At 42.9% G+C, this 22,096-nt stretch overlaps 1 protein-coding gene across 2 annotated transcripts in view; it reads right to left on the bottom strand.

Moving 5' to 3' along the window:
* Nucleotides 1-22,096, bottom strand: part of ACSS1 (acyl-CoA synthetase short chain family member 1) — an 81,122-nt gene that overhangs the window by 10,005 nt on the left and 49,021 nt on the right. For both annotated transcript variants that reach the window (XM_029916486.1, XM_029916485.1), the window contains exons 7-13: nucleotides 20,619-20,756; nucleotides 15,746-15,838; nucleotides 14,456-14,568; nucleotides 13,945-14,071; nucleotides 12,842-12,969; nucleotides 12,666-12,729; nucleotides 10,237-10,355 (exon numbers count right to left, since the gene is read on the bottom strand). In XM_029916486.1, the coding sequence (XP_029772346.1) occupies nucleotides 10,237-10,355; nucleotides 12,666-12,729; nucleotides 12,842-12,969; nucleotides 13,945-14,071; nucleotides 14,456-14,568; nucleotides 15,746-15,838; nucleotides 20,619-20,756 (782 nt within the window). The remainder of the gene's footprint in view (nucleotides 1-10,236; nucleotides 10,356-12,665; nucleotides 12,730-12,841; nucleotides 12,970-13,944; nucleotides 14,072-14,455; nucleotides 14,569-15,745; nucleotides 15,839-20,618; nucleotides 20,757-22,096) is intronic.

Genomic DNA, 22,096 nt, shown 5'->3' with positions numbered 1-22,096 from the left:
GAAAAGTGAAAGTTTGATTCTTCTTTGCCAATTCTGATGCCTTTTATTTCCTTTTGTTGTCTGATTGCTGATGCTAGGACTTCCAGCACTATGTTAAACAAGAGTGGTCAGTGTGGACACCCCTGTCGTGTTCCTGATCTCAGGTGGAAAGCTCTCAGTTTTTCCCCACTGAGGATGATATTAGCTGTGGGCTTTTCATAAACTGCTTTTATAATGTTTAGATAAGTTCATTCTATTCCGACTCTCTCAAGGGTTTTTATTAAGAAGGTATGTTGTATTTTGTCAAGTGCTTTTTCTGCATCTATCGACCAGATCATATGGTTTTTATCCTTTCTTTTGTTAATGTGATGGATCACATTGATGGATTTGCGAATATTGAACCAGCCCTGTAACCCAGGAATGAATCCCACTTGATCATGATGGATAATCCTTTTTATGTGCTGTTGAATTCGATTTGCCAGTATCTTGTTGAGTATTTTTGTATCTGTATTCATTAAGGGTTTTGGTCTGTAGTTCTCTGTTTTTTCTGGGTCTCTGTCTGGTTTGGGTATCAAGGTGATGCTGGCTTCATAGAATGAGTTTGGAAGTTTTCCTTCTATTTCCAATTTTGGAATACTTGAAAAGAATGGGTATTAGCTCTGCTCTAAATGTCTGGTAGAATTACCCTGGGAAGCCATCTGGCCCTGGGCTCTTATTGGTTGGAAGATTTTTGATAATGGGAGATCCGTCCCCTTTAGCTGGTGCATTTTCCTTGAGCTTGGCATACTGATTCCAGGCAGAGCCAGAGAAACTGCTCCCCACATCCCCCTATTCAATCTCCACTAGGAAGCAGTCTGCCTGCAGGAGTACATCTCATCTGGGCAGTAGCATTAAAGAACCTGGACTAGCATTTGGAAACAAGGCAGGGCTTAAAAAATACAACTTGGCCTGCCCATGGCACAGGGAGATCAGACCCAAAAGGGTGGCTTGCAACACTTGGTTCTAGAAGGGATTGGGGCAACACCATTCTTCTCCCCACAACCAGCAAGGCAAGCCTCAGGGAGCAGCCAGTAGGACCTGCAGTGGGGGCGAGACTGACCTACAAAAACCATGCCTGTCCATGCTGGAGAACTGCCCTTTTTTCTGTTTTCCTTTTTGCTTTTCTTTTCCCTTTTCTTTCTCCTTTCCCCCACCCCCTCTGAGCCCAGGAAAGACTAACATTGATGTTGATGCATTGCTGTGATTAGATAAATTCTTGTGAATTGCATAGATTTTCCCTTATGTCATACTTATATCTCCCCTCCGTTGTTTTTACGTTTTAGACTGTCCTTTATCTTTTGTTGTTTTTGTCTCCCCCTCTTTTTCTTTCCTTTTCTTTTCTTTTTTCTTTCCCCTTTTGGTTTTCTTATTGGTTTGATTCGTCTATGCGTTTGAGGGCTTTTCTTCCCTGTGTGTTTGTCTGTTTTCTTTTCTGGGCTACCTCAGGAAACAAGCCATAGTACACATGGTGGAGAGTTCCAGATATCACTGAGTACTGAAATAAAATAACCAAAGGCACAACAAGAGAAACCAAGAGACACCATTGAAAAAACATTTCCTGAATGGATAGGCCCTGGACAGTCAATGAGGCTCCTTTAATATAGCAATACCAACAGGTGCAGAGTGCATAATGAGCTTTTAAAACTGACAAGAGACAGAAAGCTAGACAAAATGAGGAAACAGAAGAACTCTTCTCTAAAGAAATTCCAGGAAGAAGTCACAGCCAAAGAACTGCTCAAAACAGATATAAGCAACATCACTAAGCAAGAATTTAGAGAAATAGTCATAAAATTAACTGCTGGGCTTCAAAAAGGCATGAAAGACACTAGAGACGCTATTGCTACAAAGATTAGGGACCTTCAAAATAGCTATGATGAATTTAAAAATGCTATAAATGAGGTGCATAGTAAAATGGAGGTGGCCACTGCACAGATTGAAGAGGCAGAGAGAATAGGTGAATTAGAATACACAGTTATAGCAAAAGAGGAAGCCGACAAAAAGAGAGAAATTGATCCAGGAGCATGAAAGGAGAATTTGAGACCTGAGTGATACAATCAAATGAAACAAATCCAGATCATAGGAATTCCTGAAAAGAAGAAAGCGGAAAAGGTCCTGAAATGGTGCCTGATCAAATTATAGCTGAGAACTTCCCCAATCTGGGGAAGGAAATAGACATTGAAATCCAAGAGGCACAGAGAACTCCCTTCAACATAACTTGAATCAACCTTCAGCATGACATATCATAGTGAAACTGGCAAAATATAAGGATAATGAGAGAATTCTGAAATCAGCTAAGGATAAAAGAGCCCAAACATACAAAGGGAAACCTATCAGAGTTGTTACAGACCTATCTACTGAAACTTGGCAGGCCAGAAAGGAATAGCAGGAAATCTTCAATGTGATGAATAGAAAAAATATGCAGCCAAGCATCCTTTATCCAGCAAGTCTGTCATTCAAAATAGAGGGACAGATAAACATTTCCCCAAATAAAGAAATATTAAGAGAATTCATCACCACCAAACCAGTCCTACAGAAAAACCTAAATGGGACTCTATGAGGTTAATGTTGCAAGGAATACAAAGTGCCAGAGAAACCACTACAAGCATGAATCGTAGAGAAACGCAATGACTTTAAACTCATATTTTGTAATAATAACACTGAATGTAAATGGTCTGAATGCTCCAATCAAATGACACAGGGTAGCAGAATGGATAGAAAAAAAAATCCATCTATTTGCTGTCTACAAGAGACTCATTTTAAACCTGAAGATATCTTCAGATTGAAAGGAAGAGGATGGAGAAATATCTATAATGCGACTGGAAGTCAAAAGAAAGCCAGAGTAGCCATACTTCTATTAAACAAACTGGACTTTAAAGTAAAGGCAATAACAAAAGATGAAGAAGGACATTATATAATAATTACAGGGTCTCTCCAATAGGAAGGCCTAACAATTACAAACATCTGCAAACCGAACTTGGGAACACCCAAATACATAAAGCAATTAATCAAAAACAGAAACAATCTTATTGATAAGAATTTGCTTATTGTAGTGGACTTTAATACTCCATTTACAGTAATGGATATATCAACCAGAAAGAAAATCACTAAAGAAACACTGGACCTGAATGACACATTGGACCAGATGGATTTGACAGATATATTTCGAACTCTACATCCTGAAGCCAGGAAATTCACTTTCTTCTCAAGTGCTCATGGAACATTCTCCAAGATAGATCACATACTTGGTTATAAAGCAGCCCTCCATAAAAATAAAAAAATTGAGAGCATACCAAGCACACTGTCAGATTACAATGCTATGAAACTTGAAATCAATCACTGGAAAACCTCTTAAAACATGGAGGTTAAAAACCACCCTATTAAAGAATGATTGGGCCAATCAGGCTATTAGAAACAAATTTAAAAATATATGGAAACAAATGAAAATGAAAATACAACAATCCCAAAACTCTGAGACATAGCAAAGGCAGTCCTAAGAGGAACGTATATTGCAATCCAGGCTTATTTTAACAAACTAGAAAAATGCAAATCCAAAACCTTACAGACCACCTAAAGGAACTATAAGTGGAGCATCAAGACCACCCCAAACCCAGCAAAACAAGAGAAATAACAAAGATCAGGGCAGAAATAAACAATATAGAAAAAAAACAGGTGAACAGTTCAACAAAACCATAAGTTGGTTCTTGAAAACATAAATGAAATTGACAAACCTCTAGGCAAGCTCCTCAGAAGGAAAACAGAGAACACCCAAAGAGACAAAATCAAGAATTAAAATGGGTCTTTTACAACCAATCACTCAGAAATACAAGCAATCATCAGGGAATAATACTATGAAAAATTATAAGCCAAAAAACTGGACAACCTAGAAGAAATGACAAATTCCTAAACACAAATGCACTTCCCAAATTCAAACGGGAAGAGATAGAAATTCTGAACAGACCCATAACCAGTGAAAAATTGAATCAGCTATCAAAAATCTCCCAATGAATAAAAGCCTGGGGCCAGATGGATTCCCTAGGGAATCCCATCCTTCTCAAGCTATTCCAAAACATAGATATAGAAAGAAAACTTCTGGACTAATTCTATGAAGCCAGCATCACTTTGATTCCCAAACCAGACAGAGACCCAACAAAAAAATGAGAACTACAGGCCAATAACCTTAACAAATACAGATGCAAAAATGTTCAACAAGATACTAGCAAATCGAATTCAAAAGCATATAAAACAAATTATCCATCATGATGATGTGGGAGTCACTCCTGGGTTATAGGGCTGGTTCAATATTCGCAAAACCATCAATGTGATACATCATGTTAACAAAAGGAAAGATAAAATCATATGATCTGGTCCATAGATGCAGAAAAAGCATTTGACAAAATATAGCATCCTTTCTTAATATAAACCCTTGAGTAAGGTGGGATAGAAGGAACTTCCTTAAACATTATAAAAGCAGTTTATGAAAAACCCACAGCTAATACCATCTTCAATGCAGAAAAACTGAGAGGTTTCCCCCTAAGATCAGAAACATGACAAAGGTGTACACTCTCACCACTCTTATTTAACATAGTGCTGGAAGTCCTAGCATCAGCAATCAAACAACAAAAGGAAATAAAAGACATCAGAATTGGCAAAGAGGAAATCAAACTTTCACTTTTCACAGATGACATGATACTCTACATGAAAAACCTGACAGACCCCACCAGAAGCCTACTAGAACTGATCCATGAATTCAGCAAATTCGTAGTATACAAAATCAATGTACAGAAATCGGTTGCATTCTTACACATCAAAAATGAAGCAACTGAAAAAAAAAGCCAAGAAACTGATCCCATTCACAAAATGGGAAATTCACGAAAAACCATAAAACACCAAGGAATAAACCTAAACAAAGATGTAGTAAAAGACATACGATGAAAACTATAGAAAACATATGAAAGAAATTGAAGAAGACACAAAGAAATACAATCAACATGCCATGCTCATGGGTCAGAAGAAAAAACATTGTTAAAATCTCATTATTACCCAAAGCAATCTACACATTCAATCCAATCCCAATGAAAATTGCACCAGCATTCTTCTCAAAGCTAGAATAAACTATTCTCAAATTCGTATGGAACCACAAAAGACCCCGAATAGCCAAAGTAATACTGAAGAAGAAAACCAAAACGGGAGGCATCCCAATCCCAGACTTTAGCCTCTACTACAAAGCTGTCATCATCAAGACAGTATGATATTGGCACAAAAACAGACTCATAGACCAATGAAATAGAATAGAGAACCCAGAACGGGACCCACAAATGTATGACAAGTTAATCTTTGACAAAGCAGGAAAGAGTGTCCAATGTATAAAAGAGAGCCTCTTTAGCAGGTGGTGCTGGGAGAACTGGACAGCAACATGCAGAAGAATGAAACTAGACCACTCTCTTACAGCATACACAAAAATTAACTCAAAAAGGATGAAGGACCTAAATGCAAGACAGGAAATAATAAAAACTATATAGGAGAAAGCGGGAAACAGCCTCCTTGACCTTAACTGCAGCAATTTCCTACTTGACACACCCCCAAAGGCAAGGGAATCAGGAACAAAAATGAACTATTGGACCTCATCAAGATAAAAAGCTTCTGCACTACAAAGGAAACAATTAAGAAAACTAATAGGCAACAGATGGAATAGGAAAAGATAGTTGCAAATGGCATATCGAATAAAGGGCTAGTATCCAAAATCTACAAGGAACTCACCAAACTCCACACCTGAAAAACGAATAATCATGAAGAAATGGACTACATGCAAAAGACATGAATAGACACTTCTCCAAAGAGGACATCCAGATGGCCACAGACACATGAAACAATGCTTGGCATCACTCATCATCAGGGAAATACAAATCAAAGCCACACTGAGATACTACCTTACCCTGGTCAGAGTGGGTAAAATAAACAAATCAGGAGACTTTAGATGTTGGCGAGGATGTGGAGAAAGAGGCACCCTCCTACACTGTTGGTGGCAATGTAAACTGGTGCAGCCACTCTGGAAAACAGTGTGAAGGCTCCTCAAAAAATTAACAATAGAACTCCCCTATGACCCAGCAATAGCACTGCTGGGAATTTACTGAAGGTATACAGAAGTGCTGATGCATAGGGGCACATGTACCCCAATGTTCATAGCAGCACTGTCAACAATAGCCAAATCATGGAAAGAGCCTAAATGTCCATCAACTGATGAATGGATCAAGAAGATATGGTTTATGTATACAATGGAATACTACATGGCAATGAGAAAGAATAAAATCTGGCTGTTCGTACCAATGTCAATGGATATCATGCTAGGTGAAATAAGTCAGGCAGAGAAGGACAGATACCATATGTTTTCACTCATAAGTCTATCACAAGAAGCTTAACTGAGGACCATGGGGAGGGGAAGGGGGGAAAAGAATTAGGGAGTCGGAGGGAGGCAAATCATAAGAGACTCTTGAACACTGAAAACAAATCGAAGGCTGAAGGGGGAGGAGAAAAGGGGAAGCAGGGTGATGGACATGGAGGAGGGCACTTGTGGGGAAGAGTACTAGGTGTTATATGGAAACTAACTTGAGAATAAACTATTAAAAAAAAGAAGCAAGAAAAATCTCAAATAAACAACTTAACCTTATACTCAAAAGACTTAAAAAAAAAAAGAGCAATAAATCAGGCCTAAAGCCAGAATAAGAAGGGAAATAGATTAGATGAAAAATAAATGGTATTGAAACAAACAAAATAAAACAAATTAAACAGTAGATCAGGTCAATGAAACCAGGAGCTGACTCTTTGAAAGAATTAATAAAATTGATTAACCCCCTAGCCAACTAATCAAAAAGAAAAGAGGAAGGACCCAAATAAATGAAATCACAAATGAGAGGAAAAATAACAACCAACAGCACATAAATACTAACAGTATTATAAAAGAATACTATGAAAACTTATATTTCAACAATTTGGACAACCTGGAAAAAAATGCATACATTCCTAGAAGCATAAAAACTACCAAAACTGAAACAAAAAGAAATAGCCAATACCCATCAAAAAAAGAAATGAATCAGTAATCAAAAAACTTCCAACGAAGAAAAAATCCAAGACCAGAGGACTTCACAGGTGAATTCTACTAAATATTTAAAGAAGACTTAATACCTATTGTTCTCAAACCATTCCAAAAAATAGAAAAGGAAAGAAAACTTCAAATTCATTCTATGAGGCCAGCATTATTCTCTTACCAAAACCAGATAAAGACCTCACTAAAAAAGAGAACTACAGGCCAATATCCCTGATGAATATGGATGCAAAAATTTTCCAAAGAATTCTAGTAAGTCAAATCCAACAACACATTAAAAGAATTACTGACCATGATCAAGTGGGATACATTCCTGGGTTCCAAGGTGGTTCAATACTTGCAAATCAATAAATGTAATACACCATATTAACAAAAGAAAAGATAAAACCATATGATCATTTCAATAGATCCAGAAAAAGCATCTGACAAAATGCAGCATCTGTTTATGATAAAAACCATCAACAAAGTAGGTGTAGAGGGAACATACATCAACATAATAAAGGCCATATGTGAAAAAGCTAACATCATCCTCAATGAGGAAAAACTGAGAGCTTTTCCTCTATGGTCATGAACAAGACAGGGATATCCACTCTCACTGCTGTTACTTACCAAGGTACTGGAAATCCTAGCCAGAGCAATTGGACAACAAAAAGAAAAAAAAAGGCATCCAAATCAGCAATGAAAAAACTAAAATGTTCACTATTTACAAACGACATGATCCTCTATATAGAAAACCTGAAATACTCCACCAAAAAAATGGCTAGAACTGATACACAAATTCAGTAAAGACACAGGATACAAAATCAACAAGCAGAAATCTGTTGCATTTATTTTTCTTTTAAATTTTTATTTATTTATTTTGAGTGAAAGAGAGAGAGATAAAGAATACCAGGGAGGGGCAAAAGGGAGGGAGAGAGAGAATCCCAAGTAGTCTCTGCACCGTCAGCATGGAGACCAATATGGGGCTCAAACCCACAAACTGTGATATCATGATCCGAGCTGAAATCAAAAGTTGAATGCTTAAACAACTGTGCCACAAAGGCAAGCCCACTAAATTTCTATAAACCAATAATGAAGCATCAGAAAGGGAAATTAAGGAGTGAATCCCATTTACAATTGTAACAAAAACCATAAGATACAGAGGAATAAACTTGACCAAAGAGGTGAAAGACCTATGCTCTGAAAACTATAAAACACTGATGAAAGGAACTGAAGATGACACCAAGAAATATAAAGACATTCTATGCTCATAGTCAGAAGAACAAATACTGTTAAAATGTCTATACTACCCAAAACAATCTACACATTTAATGCAATCCCTATCAAAATACCAACAGCATTTTTTCACAATAACTAGAACAAACAATCCTAAAATTTGTATGGAACCTCAAAAGGCCCCAAATAGCCAAACCAACTTTGAGAAGGCAAAGCTAGAGGCATCACAGTTCCAGACTTAAGGTATATTACAAAGCTGTAGTAGTCAAAACAGTATGGTACTAGCACAAAAATAGACAAACAGATCAATGGGACGGAATAGAAAACCCAGAATGAACTCACAACTACATGGTCAATTAACCAAGAAAGCAGAAAAAAATATCCAATGGAAAAAAGACAATATTCAACAAATGTTGTTGGGAAGACCAGACAGTTACTTGCAAAGAAATGAAACTAGACCATTTTCTTACACCAAACACAAAAATAAATTCAAAATGGATTAAAGGCCTAAATGTGAGACCTGAAATCATCAAAATCCTAGAGGAGAACACAGACAGTAACCTCTTTGACATGAGCCATAGCAACTTGTTTCTAGATATGTCTCCTGAGGTAAGGGAAACAAAAGCAAGAATAAACTATTGAGACTTCATCAAAATAAAAAGCTCTGCACAGCAAGGAAACAATCAACAAAACGAAAAGACAAACATATGGAATGGAAGAAGACATTTGCAGATGACATATCTGATAAAGGGTTAATATCAAATAAAGAACTTATACAACTCAACACCCCCCCCAAAAAAAGCCACTAATCTGATTAAAACTGGGGAGAAGACATCAGTAGACATTTTTTAAAAAAGACATCCAGATGGCCAATGGACCGATGAAAAGATGCTCAACATCACTCATCATCAGGGAAGTACAAATCAAAACTTCAATGAGACATCACCTCACACCTGTCAGAATGGCTAAAATCAACAACACAGGAAATAACATGTCATGGTGATGATGTGGAATTTTCTTGCACTGTTGCTGGAAATGCAAATTGGTGCAGATACTGCAGAAAACAGCATGGAGCTTCCCCAAAAGTTAAAAATAGAACTACCCTGTGATCCAGCAATTGCACTACTAGTTATTTACCCAAGGAATCAAAAAATAGTAATTCAAAGGGATACATGCACCCTGATATTTATAGCACTACCTACAATAGCCAAATTATGGGAACAGCCCAAGTATCCATCAACTGTTGAACAAATAAATAAGATGTGGGCTGTGTGTGTGTGTGTGTGTGTGTGTGTACACAGAGAAAGACAAATTTGTCAGAGAAAGACAAATACCATATGTGGAATTTAAGAAAAAAAAACACAAAGAGCTAAGGAGAAAAAAAGAGAGAGATGGGCAAACCAAGAACAGAGAGAAGATGGGCAGGGGGGTTGGCAAAATAGGTGGTGGGGATTAAGGAGTGCACTTATTGTGATGAACACAGAGTAATATATGGAATTGTTGAATCACTATATTGTACATCTAAAACTAGTATCACACTGTATGCTAATTAACTGGAATTGAAATAAAAACTTTTAAAAAATAAATATAATCTCTAGTTTTCTTCACCACTCAGACCTGCTTCTATAACTAGCTTCTACAGGCCAAAGTGATAAAGTACCTAATCCTGCCCAGCACGGTCCCCTGAACAGGTGAGTTGTGTAAATGTTTGCTGCCAGGTCTTCTGACCTCCCCTTCTCTGTGAGGATACAGCAACTCACCATTCCCACCTACCTCCCTAGAAGCCAAACAGCTAACTTTCCTACTGATGAAAGGGATCACTTGTTGTTTGTTAATTGTGGGAAACAGAAAAGGAGGCTTACAACAAGCAGCACTGTCACACCTGAGGGACAGGTGCCACTCACCAGAATCTGATCGGGCACAGCATACTTGGCAATCTTGTTGGCTACTGCTGACCTGAGCTCCTTCACCACCAAATCTGGGTCACCTGCGTTGTTCTTCAACACAATGAAGGCAAATGCAGCTGGAAGGAAGGAAAGGTTTGGAGTATATCAAGACCACAAACTATCTCCTGAGGCAGAGCGTTGTATATAGTCACCATGAATCCTAAAGATCTTTAAATCATGTTTATGACCTTGTAGCAGCTGCTTTCTTTTATTCATAGCCCTAAATATGCATTTCCATTTCATCCAAAGCAGAAGCAATTCTAATAGCTCCTTTGAACATCCTAGCAAAGCTAACATGTAGTTGAGAGCTCTCCAGGGCTCTTGTGTTGACTGGCTGGGAGTGTGACCTTGGAGGCATAACTTAACCCTCTCCTACTGTCCCTGTACCTGTGAAGTAGACCATAATGTGGACTGACAGGAGAATACTATCTACTCCTGTGAGATGGTGCATGGTAACACAGTACATGGCACTAATCTTGTGGGCACATCTATAGCACTGTGGGAACTAGCCACAACAGCTATTAAAATGTATATGAAATTAAGGTTAAAATGCAGTTTCTTGGTCTCATGTGCCACCTATAGCTATGGCTACTGTCCTGGACAGCACAGATAAGGAGCAAGCTCCATCTTGGCAGGAAGTTCTGTTAGGCAGTGCTGACTAACCAATATTTTAGCATAAACACTAAGTTTTGTTAGTATCTTCCCAGGTTCCAGAAAGGATTAACAGTGGTTCCCAAAGCTCTCTACATTCTTTTCAATCCACCTGAGATAATCTTGCATATGTGGGACCCAGGGATCCAATTTTATTGTTTCTCCACATGAGCAATCCCAGAACTACTTCAGACAGTCTCTTTCGCATGGACTTGTAATGGCCCAACATAAACGAAGTTCCTGTATATGTGCAGCCTATGTATACCTGCACCAATTCCACCCCATCTTAATTCTCCCCATGGCACATGCCACCTAACCTACTACATAGTTTCTTCATTGATTATGTTTATTGTGTATTGTCCGTCTTTCCCCTCTACTCCTTGACTCTCCAGCATAAAAGCTCTATGAAGCAGGAACTTTTGTTTCTTGCTAGGTCTGGGTCCTAATCAGACAAGACCCAGGGTCTCCCCTCAGTCAGATCAAGTGCAAACACAGAGAGTGGGGACAAATAGGTACAGAACAGCTCTTGCTGTTGTGTACTACAAATGAATAGCTGCTCAAATTTGTTAGAAATCAGAAAAATGTATATCACCATATCCATGATACACATGTCCTCCCCAGCACTAAGTGGACTGGTGATCTCAAAGTTACTTAGGTGCAGCTTCTGCTGATGGGATTATGAGGTGGCCCAAGGCCTCTGCGTGTCACACGCAAGGATCTGTTCCCATCTCTGTCCCTTTCCTATCCCTGCCCCCTCTCTGGCACTTTCCAGTCTCCTGCTAAGGAAGGAGTGGCAGCCTCATGGACACATGTTTCTCACAGCAACTGAAAATGATTTTTTTAAAGAACTTTGATAAATGTTAAATTTTACAATGAGCCAATTTAGATAAAGTGTTTGCATAAATAATGGAACAGTGGCACACAAACGTGGCAGGAAGGCAGATAATGACTGGACATGCTACGACTGGGGCTGTCCCTGACAGCAAGAGGGAGAGTGCCCAATCCCAGGCTGCTTGGCTGGGCAGTGGAGGATGGTCTGGCCAGCAGTGCAGTGTAGGGTCAGCAGTGTCCAGCTCATGCCAGGCCGAGTGAGTGTAGCCACTGTGCACCAAACACTGTAATACTCAGGTGATCCTGCCCCTTCCCACACCCACCTGCTTAGAATCTGGAAGACTTTGAAATAATGTGTGTCTTCAACAAAGACCATCCTGATCATCATTTAGCATTCCCCTGGCATGTCACTCTGAAGTGGGAACCATAGGTCAAATTCCTCCATAACATGTCCCAGAGCAGCAAGAGTCCACTCCACAGCATACTCCTGTCTGCCAGCTCTGGTGGCAGCTGCAAGCTGGCACCAGGTGCTGTGACCAAGCATGTGCAAGGAGACGCTCTGAGCATGACAGCGCATTTCACGTGAACCCTCTGTAAATGGACTGCCACATGCACACAGACAGAGGATGAAACTCCCAATCTCAGTAGAGTCCAAACAGGTCCTGTCTGCTTGTAAATGTGTGTCCGCATGTCCTCAAAGGACAGAAAACTAGGACATTTCAGAAATCTGACCCTCACATAACATGCGTGCCATCAAGTCTCCTCACCCAATATCTCTGAGACAGAAGGAAGCAACGGCTTGACCCATAAAAATCCCCTACCACCCACTGCCAAGGTTCTGTTCCTTTTACTAAGTACCCACAATGGGTGTAAGACAATGAGGAGCTCCTTTGGCAGATGCTTACCTTCTCCTTTGATGTCATGGGGGTAGCCAATGACAGCTGTCTCTGGTACAGCGGGGTGGCTAGCCTGTGAAAAACATAAGGCAAAACATGCAGGAGGTGAACCGCCTGAGTCAGTACGCTAGTAAATCCGAGACCTCGCAGAGGTGCCCTAGCCAAGGAGGCCAGGCCATGCTCACCATTGCATCCTCGATCTCAGCAGTCCCCAGCCTATGACCACTAATATTGATGACGTCATCCATCCGCCCTGTGATCTGGTAGTAGCCGCCCTCAGTCCGGTAAGCCCCATCTCCAGTGAAGTAATAGCCTGCACCACAATGGGAGAATTCAGCACCAATACCTCTGAACCAGGACCCAGCAGGGCTCCCATCCCTCCAGGAGGGACACAGTAGTACCCACACTCTGACTCTCTCTATAGAAGAAAGCCCTGAAGGGGTGCCTGGGTGGCTCAGTCGGTTGAGTGTCCAACTTCAGTTCAGGTCATGATCTCACGGTCCATGGGTTCCAGCCCCACATCGGGCTCTGTACTGACAGCTCAGAGGCTGGAGCCTGCTTCAGATTTTATCTCTCTCTCTCTCTGCCCCTTCCCCATGCACTCTCTGTCTCTCTCTCTCTCTCTCTCTCAAAATAAAAATAAAGACATAAAAAATTAAAAAAAAGAAGAAAGCCCCGAAGCGCCAGCTCAGCTGACTTCCTGCCTGTTCACCCTCCTTCAACCCCTTGTGGAGACACTTCTTTAGATAGTGCCATCTGGCTGTGTGCTAGAGATAGGGCAGTGGCTTTGAGTCAGAATTCTAACCATGTCATGACTGCAAACGTTGGGGAGCAGATGATACTCAAGGAGCCCACCCAAGTGTCCCCAAAACTGAGTCTCTTTCACAAGCTTGAGACTGAAGATGATTGGTTCCAAGAGTCACATTGTGTATATAATCTTCCAACACAAAGCAAAGCAGGAAAAAATAAAAAGTAAACAGGAAGAAAACTCAGAGCCATCATGACAGTTTTCAGGAGTGGTTTCTTCACCCTTCTCCCTTAGTAGCCTAAGGCATGCACAGCATAGTCTAGGCACCTTGAGCTCTGCATGCAGCCCCACTTAACCCCCAGACGTTTTTACCATTCCAGAGACCAGAGGGCTTAGGAAGGTGAAGGGGACGGGGACAGGATTCCAACTCCAAAGTGTCACTGCTCTACACTCAGTCATCATTTCCTTAAAAACGTTTTCTGAGCCTGATTCCCAGTGTGTGCAAAAAATGCATGACATGATCTTCGTTAGCCAGCTCACCTGGGTAAGGCTTGAAGTAGGCCTCCATGAATCTCTGGTGGTCTCCGTAGATGGTCCTGGCCATGCCTGGCCACGCCTGGGACAGGCACAGAGCCCCAGAGACATTACCGCCCTCCACAATGTTTCCCTACAACCCAGAGACACACATGTGAGAGAACTGGAAGGTTGTGCTGGAGAAGCCAAAAACTAACATTCTTCTGCAAAATGATAGAGGGAAGTACCAGAGAAATGCGTGAAAAAGAAATATGAAAAAAGACAAGGAGGTCCCAAAAGGAACTGCCTTTTTCCTCTGTAAGGAACCAGCCTGGAGAGGGCTTCCCAGAGTACCCAGGGCTCACACCATGTGGCAGTTTCAACCATGTCCTTGAATGCTTGCCCTCCGCCACCTACAAGAGGCTGGCACACAGGACGAGGGACAGTGGGCAGAGGAGGCGAACAGGAGAGTCAGGAGCTCGGCAGGGAGGAAGCTCATCGTGGAGGAAGGGGACGCCTCTGCAAGGAAGGCCCTTACCTTCTCATCCATGAGAACAGGGACAATGCCATAAAAGGGCCTCATCGCCATGCCAGGGAGGATTTCTGCTCCTTCTTCCGAGGGGCGTGGGGCGATGCAGATGCCACCTGTTTCTGCAAGGGGAATGGGGAAGAAATGCAAGATGGGCATAGTGTCAACTGGGATATTTATCTAGACCCTGCCATCAAAGTGTCCATGACAGACACACAAGTGCTCTCCCAGGATGGGAGGTGGATACTTGCCCCTATCTGCAACAAGGAAATAACACAGTGATCCCAGTGACACATAGACCTCTTTCTGAGGCAAGCCCAGATGGGTTCTGGTCCTCTCATCTGCAGAAATGAGATTGGGACCCAAGGTGGAGGGATAAGTCCCAGGAGCTACAACTTCCTCCCCTCATCCTTGGCTCTGTGGGAAAGGGCAGAACCCATCTACTTGCACAGGAAGATGGAGAAAAAGAACTGTTTCTGGGCCAGTGCCCCCACATTCCCCCCACCAACACACACACACCCACACCCCCACCAAACAATGAGAAGCAATGCTCACAATTCTGTTTTCACATCTCTGGTACTTCCCTCTATCAGTCTGCATGGAAATGCCTCACAAGACTCAGTTCTAGGGAATGTCTATCCTGAGCCTTCCCAAATGCAGGAGAACAGAGCTATTTGCAATACCTCACTTTCTGGCTTCTTGGGGAATGAGACCCCAGTTGGCTACATTTATTACATCAGTGGTGGTGATCTCTTACTCTGAACACCCTAAAAAGTTAGATACTCCAGAGCAGAGAGAGCAAAGAAGAACAAAATGACACAGAAAAAATGTATTTCCCACTAAAATCTAAATTTAGACGCTGGTCCCTTACAGCAGGGCCCATCTGCATCAGATGTATTTCTGTTGGGCACATGGACTCTACATGGGAAATGATCATTTAGCTAAGTAACTACCTGTCAGCAGTGGGCGACATGCAGCAGTACTATCATTTCTTTCTATGTTCACCAGGGCCTGTAGTGGAGCGCCCCCATTTCACCAATGAGGACCCAAGGCCCAGAGAAGTCATTACACATCTTACAGCTACAAAAGGGCAGCCATGCTCTGCCTCTCACTCCAGACACTGGGTTTTTCAACCACCATATATGCTGAGGGGCTGAGGCATTAGTGGTGTTGGACGGTATTCACAGAGCCTCACACTTAACCCTCCAAGATTCAGGCTCAGCTGCACAGTCTCATGTGCTGTCACATACAGTGAGTGAGCCCTGCATCAGGTCCCCTTCTCCTCAGGAGCATTCTCACCTGTTTGCCACCAGGTGTCCACCAGCGTGCATCTGCAGTCCCCCACCACCTTGTGCAGCCACTCCCAAGCCTCTTGGTTGATTGGTTCTCCCACTGAAACCACACACAAAAGGAAAAATGATATAATAGACCTCAATAAACCTGAAATAAAAAAGGACAGGTTTTTACAGGGAAAACAGCTCTATAATTTTTCTGAAGGACATAAAAGAAAACTTGAAAAGCAGTGAGATTCATCACATTTATGGCCATCAAAAAATACAAATTACAACAAGATATTTTCACCATTATGTCAAAAATGTAAAAGTTGGAAAGAATGCGGGGAAAACAATATGATATGCCCTGTAGGAGTGTAATTTGGTATGGAGCTGGGGAATAATTTGGATGGTTCTCTTCATATTTAAAAGTGCAGGGGCACCTGGGTGGCTCAGCCAGTTAAATGACTGACTTGGGCTCATGTCATGGTCTCATATAGTTCATGAGTTCAAGCCCCACATCAGGTTCTCTGCTGTCAGCCCACAGTCTGCTTTAGATCCTCTGTCCCTCTCTGTCTCTGCCCCCTCCCCACTAGCATGTGTACATGCTCTCTCACTCTCAAAAATAAATAATAAACGTATTTTAAAATTAAAAAATAAAACTGCATACACCTGGTACAACTACTTATTGTAAGTACAACTACTTATTCAAAAATGTCACTCCCACTTATATATACCCTACAGAAAAGAGTGCATATATCCACCAAAAGTGCTCCACATACAAAGATGATCACAGCATTTAAAAACAAAACTGCTATCAAGAGTAGAATGGGAAAGTAAATTATAGTATATTCACATGAGAAACAGCATGAGAACAAGCAAACCACAGCCACACACTCACGGTTGACCTGAGAGTCATAGCACGGCAGGCACAAGAGTGGCACACACCCCATGAGCCCAGGTGTATGAAGTTCAAGAAATCAATCCATGCTGAGAGTGATCAAACAGTGGTTGTGGCAGTGGATTAATGACTGAGAGGGGCCATAAGGGAATCTTCTCGGGTCTTGAAATTTCTATGGCTTGATCTGGGTAGTGGTTTTATATGCATGTGCACAATCAATGATTGAACAATGCAAGGATTAGGGGCACCAGCTCCCCATGCAGGCAAAAATTGGTATAACTTTAACTCCCCTAAAACTTTACTAATAGCATACTGCTGACCAGAAGCCTCACCAATAATAGTCAATTACCACATATTTTGTGTACTATATGTATTCTATATTGTATTCTTAGAATACAGTAAGCAAGAAATAAGAAAACGTTATTAAGAAAATCATAAAGAAAATACATTTACAGTACTGAACAAGCAAACTGTTCTGCATCTATTGAAGTACAAGTAGTTTACTGCATCTATTGGAAAAAATCTATGTATAAGTAGACCCACCCAGTTCAAACCTGTGTTGTTCAAAGGTCAACTATACGTGTGTATAGCAACTGTGTGTATACATATATATGTATATATATGTATATATATGTATACTCATGTACAAATGTGCTTATGTGTATGTGTAACAACTGTATACACACACACACACACACACACACACACACACACACAAATGTGTTTGCATCCTATGTCTCTACAGCCTGATTTCTACTGCAGGGTCTACATGCCATGACCTCAATGTTTGTGTACCCCCACAATTTCATACATTGAAATCTTAACTCCCAAAGACAATAGTATTAGGAGGTAAGGCCTTTGGGTGGTAATGAAGCCCTCAGAAACGGGATTAGCGCTCCTATAAAACAGACCACCCAGCTCCCTCCATGTGAGGACACGGAGAAGGCACCGTCTATGAATCAGGAAGACGGCCCTCACCAGAAGGCAATTCTGCTGGCACCTTGATCTTGGAATTCCCAGCCTTCACAACTGTGATAAATAAGTCCCTGTTGTTTATAGTCAGTGGTGTTTTGTTATAGCAGTCTGAAGGGCTAAGCTACCACCCTAATGAAACACCCATACAAGACTAGCACTCAGCCAGAACTCGCTAGCTTAGACATACCGCTGCTAAAACAGTGAAATTCTCTCAGGCTGGCTGCCTCTTGCTCAGGACAAACCAAGTCCAGTAAGTAACCAAGTCCTGACCTGGCCAGGGCTTCCCATGCTGGCACATGGGTGCTGGGTGTGGTGTGCATTGCCCCTGCACTCACCCACACGTACAGGAGACCAGAACATATCATGCAGCACTGGCCCATACACTGAGGAACTGACAACAGCCCAGGTACACAACCACAGGACTACTGGACCACACCCATGGCAGCCCACACACAAGGGTAAAATCAAGTTCTCAAAGCAAAGCAGAGCCATAGGGAAAACTGCATGTTGCTGAGTTACAATAAACATAGGATAATAGCACAGTTTGATCTTGTTCACGTGAAAGAAACATCTTGGAAACGAGCTGTGTCTTTCACAGTAATGTAACTGCGAAGAAGGCACCAGAAGGTGCACAGGCAATGGGGTTACCTGGAGCAGCACTCATGGAAGACATCAGGTTTCATTACCATGTTCCAATTTTTTCCCCCCAGCAAGAGTGTCACTTGTGAAACTGAAAGTTAAGAAAAATTTTCATGCAAATCATGGAGTTAAAGTCCTATGTAAGCTAGATTCTGCTGACTGGTCAGACTAAATGAAGTCAATGCATCCAAAGCCTGGGATGCTTTGGGGGCTAATCCAGCCACGTGGAAGCAGTCTGAGCTGTGGAACCACAGTGGAGACCAGCACCACACTGGCTCTGCTCAAGGCATGAAGCTTCCTGGTCCATGGTGCTACTTCTCCTTTGCTGGTGCAAGGAGATGCCAGGTGCTGTTTACTTGCCTGCCAGCACTGCTTGTTACTGATAAGCAGGTCCCAGGGAAACCCCTGCAGGGCTCCACCAATGATGCTCATTACATGGCAGGAATGTGCCCACGAGACCAGCAGAATACACAGAGCCTAGCCAAGCCTCTGTGTTTACTCCCTGGTACAGAGCTGTTCTGGGCCTGATCCAAGAGAGGAAGTGAAGAGAGGACCACAAAAGCCTGTCTGGCCTAGGGGATGCCTGGCTGAGGCACCTTTTGGATGGGACGTGCACCCCCACTCTAATGCAGCTGCTGAGCACCTCCTTCTGAAGTGCTCAGAGCACATGCCTTATCATTGGGGGTCCTAGTGAGTCTTCCTTAGCAATTGAATCCTATGAGTGCATCTAGAAAATGAAACCTCTCTTCACTACTAACCTAACTCCTGGGCCTACTCAGGAGGCCTGCAAATGGTGCCTGGAGGATCTGAGTTTCTGTGGCCCTCTGCTTGCCCTCAGTCCCCAAGCACTGTCCGGCCCAGAGTGCAGGGGCACAACACAGCCTCTGTGCTGTGGAGGGCAGGCCTTCTACATCCACACAGCCCCCAGTCAACACACAAAAGTCACCCTCCATAGCCTAAACATGCCAAGAGAGGCATCTCAGACTCACCACCATCTATAAAGGAGCCCAAACTCTTTATGCTGACCCCACCTGGAAAATTCAAAGCACTTGGTCATCCAGACACCAACTGACCCCAATTGTGAGAGAGATCCTGAATAGGATAGAGCTAGGCACATGAAAGCAGGTCTCCCAGGCAGAGACCCAGGCCACCTGGGGTGGGAAGCAGAATTGGTAGGTAGCAACTGCCCTGGAGATGCCAGCATCTGGGTGTTGATCCCTCAGCACAAATCTGAGCCTTCTGTTCCTGGTCCTGCAATTCAGCTTCCCAATGAGCAGTCAACCCTCACTGACCTGCTGTGTTTCCCTGTGTGTGGGCATGGGGATGCTGATGATACCAATGGGTGTGACTTTTGGGGGTTCACTGCCCAGTGAAACAGTCAGCATGAGAACAAATATCCAAGTACAGAATATGGATTTGTCTGAGAAAAGAGAGTCCAAGGTCCAGAGCAGCTCAGGAACTCCACAGGAAGAAGGTACACAGAGAGGGCCTTAAGAGGTTGGAATCCACAGAGATGGGGAGGGGCACTAAGGCATTTTAGGCAAGGGGAGCACAGTGAACCAGGACCCTGAGACCTATGACAGCACTACAGACTTAAATCACTGATGAGTGACATGCACATGAGTGACATGTGAGCTCCCTTCCCATGGACACATTTGGTAGCAAGACACCTCCCTTGTGGTACCTGTCCTACATGCTTTCTCTGTGAAAAATCACCAAGAAGATCCAAGTATTCACCCAAAGGGCACAGAGGACCTCCCTGCCCTTGTTTTGCCTATTGACAACATGTGTAAGGGCAGAAATGAAATGAATCAGGAACAAGGAGAGAGAACAGGCATGAGTACCTTCCACCCCACTGGTGCCATCTGAACTGACCCCACATCACCTTTCCCAAATGTTTCCATGTGACTTGGTGACATCTTATCAAAATTATAAATGGAGATAACCTTTGATCTCATAACTCCTTGCCTTGGAAAGATCTATAGCAAGAACAGTACACAAGCACAGAATGATGTTTATTACAATCCTTGGAACTATTTGGCACCAAGCAACAGAGGAACACCTTAGTGATCCATTCAGCTCCTGCACTGCAGTCCAACGCAGCCACTGAAGCCATCTAAACAGGTTGGGAAGTTTTCATAGTAAATCTGAAGCACATAACTCAGGCCCAAAAACATCCAGAATGTTGTGCTCCAGATTGTTATCACCCAGGGGCTCTAGGAAGCTGCTTACGGGCAGAGACATCTACTTTCTATTCAATCTGGCACACTGCTTGAAGTCACCACAGCCACAGCCACACAGCTTTCATAATTAAACCATCTTGAAGCTTGCACTGGCTCTGCCACATGGCACACACACCTCTCCAGCAGCACAGCAGGCCACTCACCTGACCCCAGGGTCCGCAGGGAGGAGCGGTCGTACTTCTTCACCCAGGAATCGCCGTATTTCAACAACAGCCGGACAGCTGTTGGGGCTCCATAGAACTGGTTGATCTTTAACCTCTGCACTGTTTCCCAATATCGACCTATAAAAAGGCCAAAGTTCACTGTTGGTCTGAGCCCACTAGATAGTATCTATTCTAGCTTATTTAGAAATCAGACAACAGCTACTGTGTTCTGGATACATGCAAACCCCTGTATTCACAGAAATGGAATCCAACACCCATCATTGGGATCAGAAGGGAGCCCTCTGAGAAAGGGTTCCCTGTGGCAATCATCTCCCAGCACACCCCACATCCAGGGCTGTTGCATTTGGAAACAGACTTCCCCTGGCTCTGGATGCTGCATCTACATGGTATATCTCACAAGATACAGCAAGGATTGATTCAAAGGGATATCATTGTGAATTTAAAAAATAATCCATGTAGCACTAACATAGAACTTGTGTTCACACTTAAATGTCTCTAAGGTAGTGACAGGTGCTTCCCCTGGAATAGCAGTGGCCACCACTGACTGAGCCCTGGGGAGCGGGGCAATTGTATAGCGCGCGCGCACACACACACACACACACACACACATGCACACACACACACATCTGGTTTCTCACAATCCCCCTCAATTTACCACCATGGCTCTACACATGGAGTTGGCTGAGCTTCCAAGGGCTGAAGTGATGTGCCTGAGATCACACCTAAGGTATGACCCTTAATCCCTCACTATACCCCCTACACATTCTTCCTAGCATGTATCTAGTCATCAGGAGGCTGGGAGGAGCAGGCAAGGTGACAAAGAAGTTCTACACACATCATTATTAGCACTGTGGAATACTTGACAGAGCCACCACAATTGAACTAAATTACAACAAATACTTGGGGGTTTATGCTGCCTGAAAAAGAGATGCCAAGGTGAGCAAAATGTGGGCCCTCAAGGCAATCTCAATTTATGGAGGTGGCTCCAGGCCACACACAATGCTCTCTGACAGATGTCCCTGAAGGCACAGGCAGCAGAGCTGGAGAAAGCCCTCCCTCATCCCCACCTCTTCTGGGGTAACAGGAGGCTGGCAGCTGGCATGGGTGTTAAGGAAGGGCAGGATCTGGTCAGGTGGCCAGAGAGGGGAGAGGGACAGTGCTAAGGGGATGGCCCAAGGCACCCAGTTTGCTAGAGGGACAGACCCTCTGGAGTGGGTTGTCCTGAGACTGCTTCCAGTGAAAACTCCAACTCTCATCTATTGCTTATCTGATCTTACTGCAGACATGGCCCCTGGCCCCAGCCCACCTGGCAGAGTGAAAGGCCTGGCAGCTATGCCACATGACCACAAGGACCACAGCTGGGCCAGAGGGAGGGAATCTATTCCACCCTCCTGTGGAACTTCTCCTCCTTCCTCAAATTTCCTCCTGGGGACCCTGTTTGGGTCCCCAGTCCTCAC

The sequence above is a fragment of the Suricata suricatta genome, chromosome 12 (assembly GCF_006229205.1).
Source record: "Suricata suricatta isolate VVHF042 chromosome 12, meerkat_22Aug2017_6uvM2_HiC, whole genome shotgun sequence".
Lineage (NCBI taxonomy): Eukaryota > Metazoa > Chordata > Mammalia > Carnivora > Herpestidae > Suricata > Suricata suricatta.
Note: the sequence above shows the minus strand (reverse complement) of the source record. Positions and strands in the feature narration are given on the sequence as shown.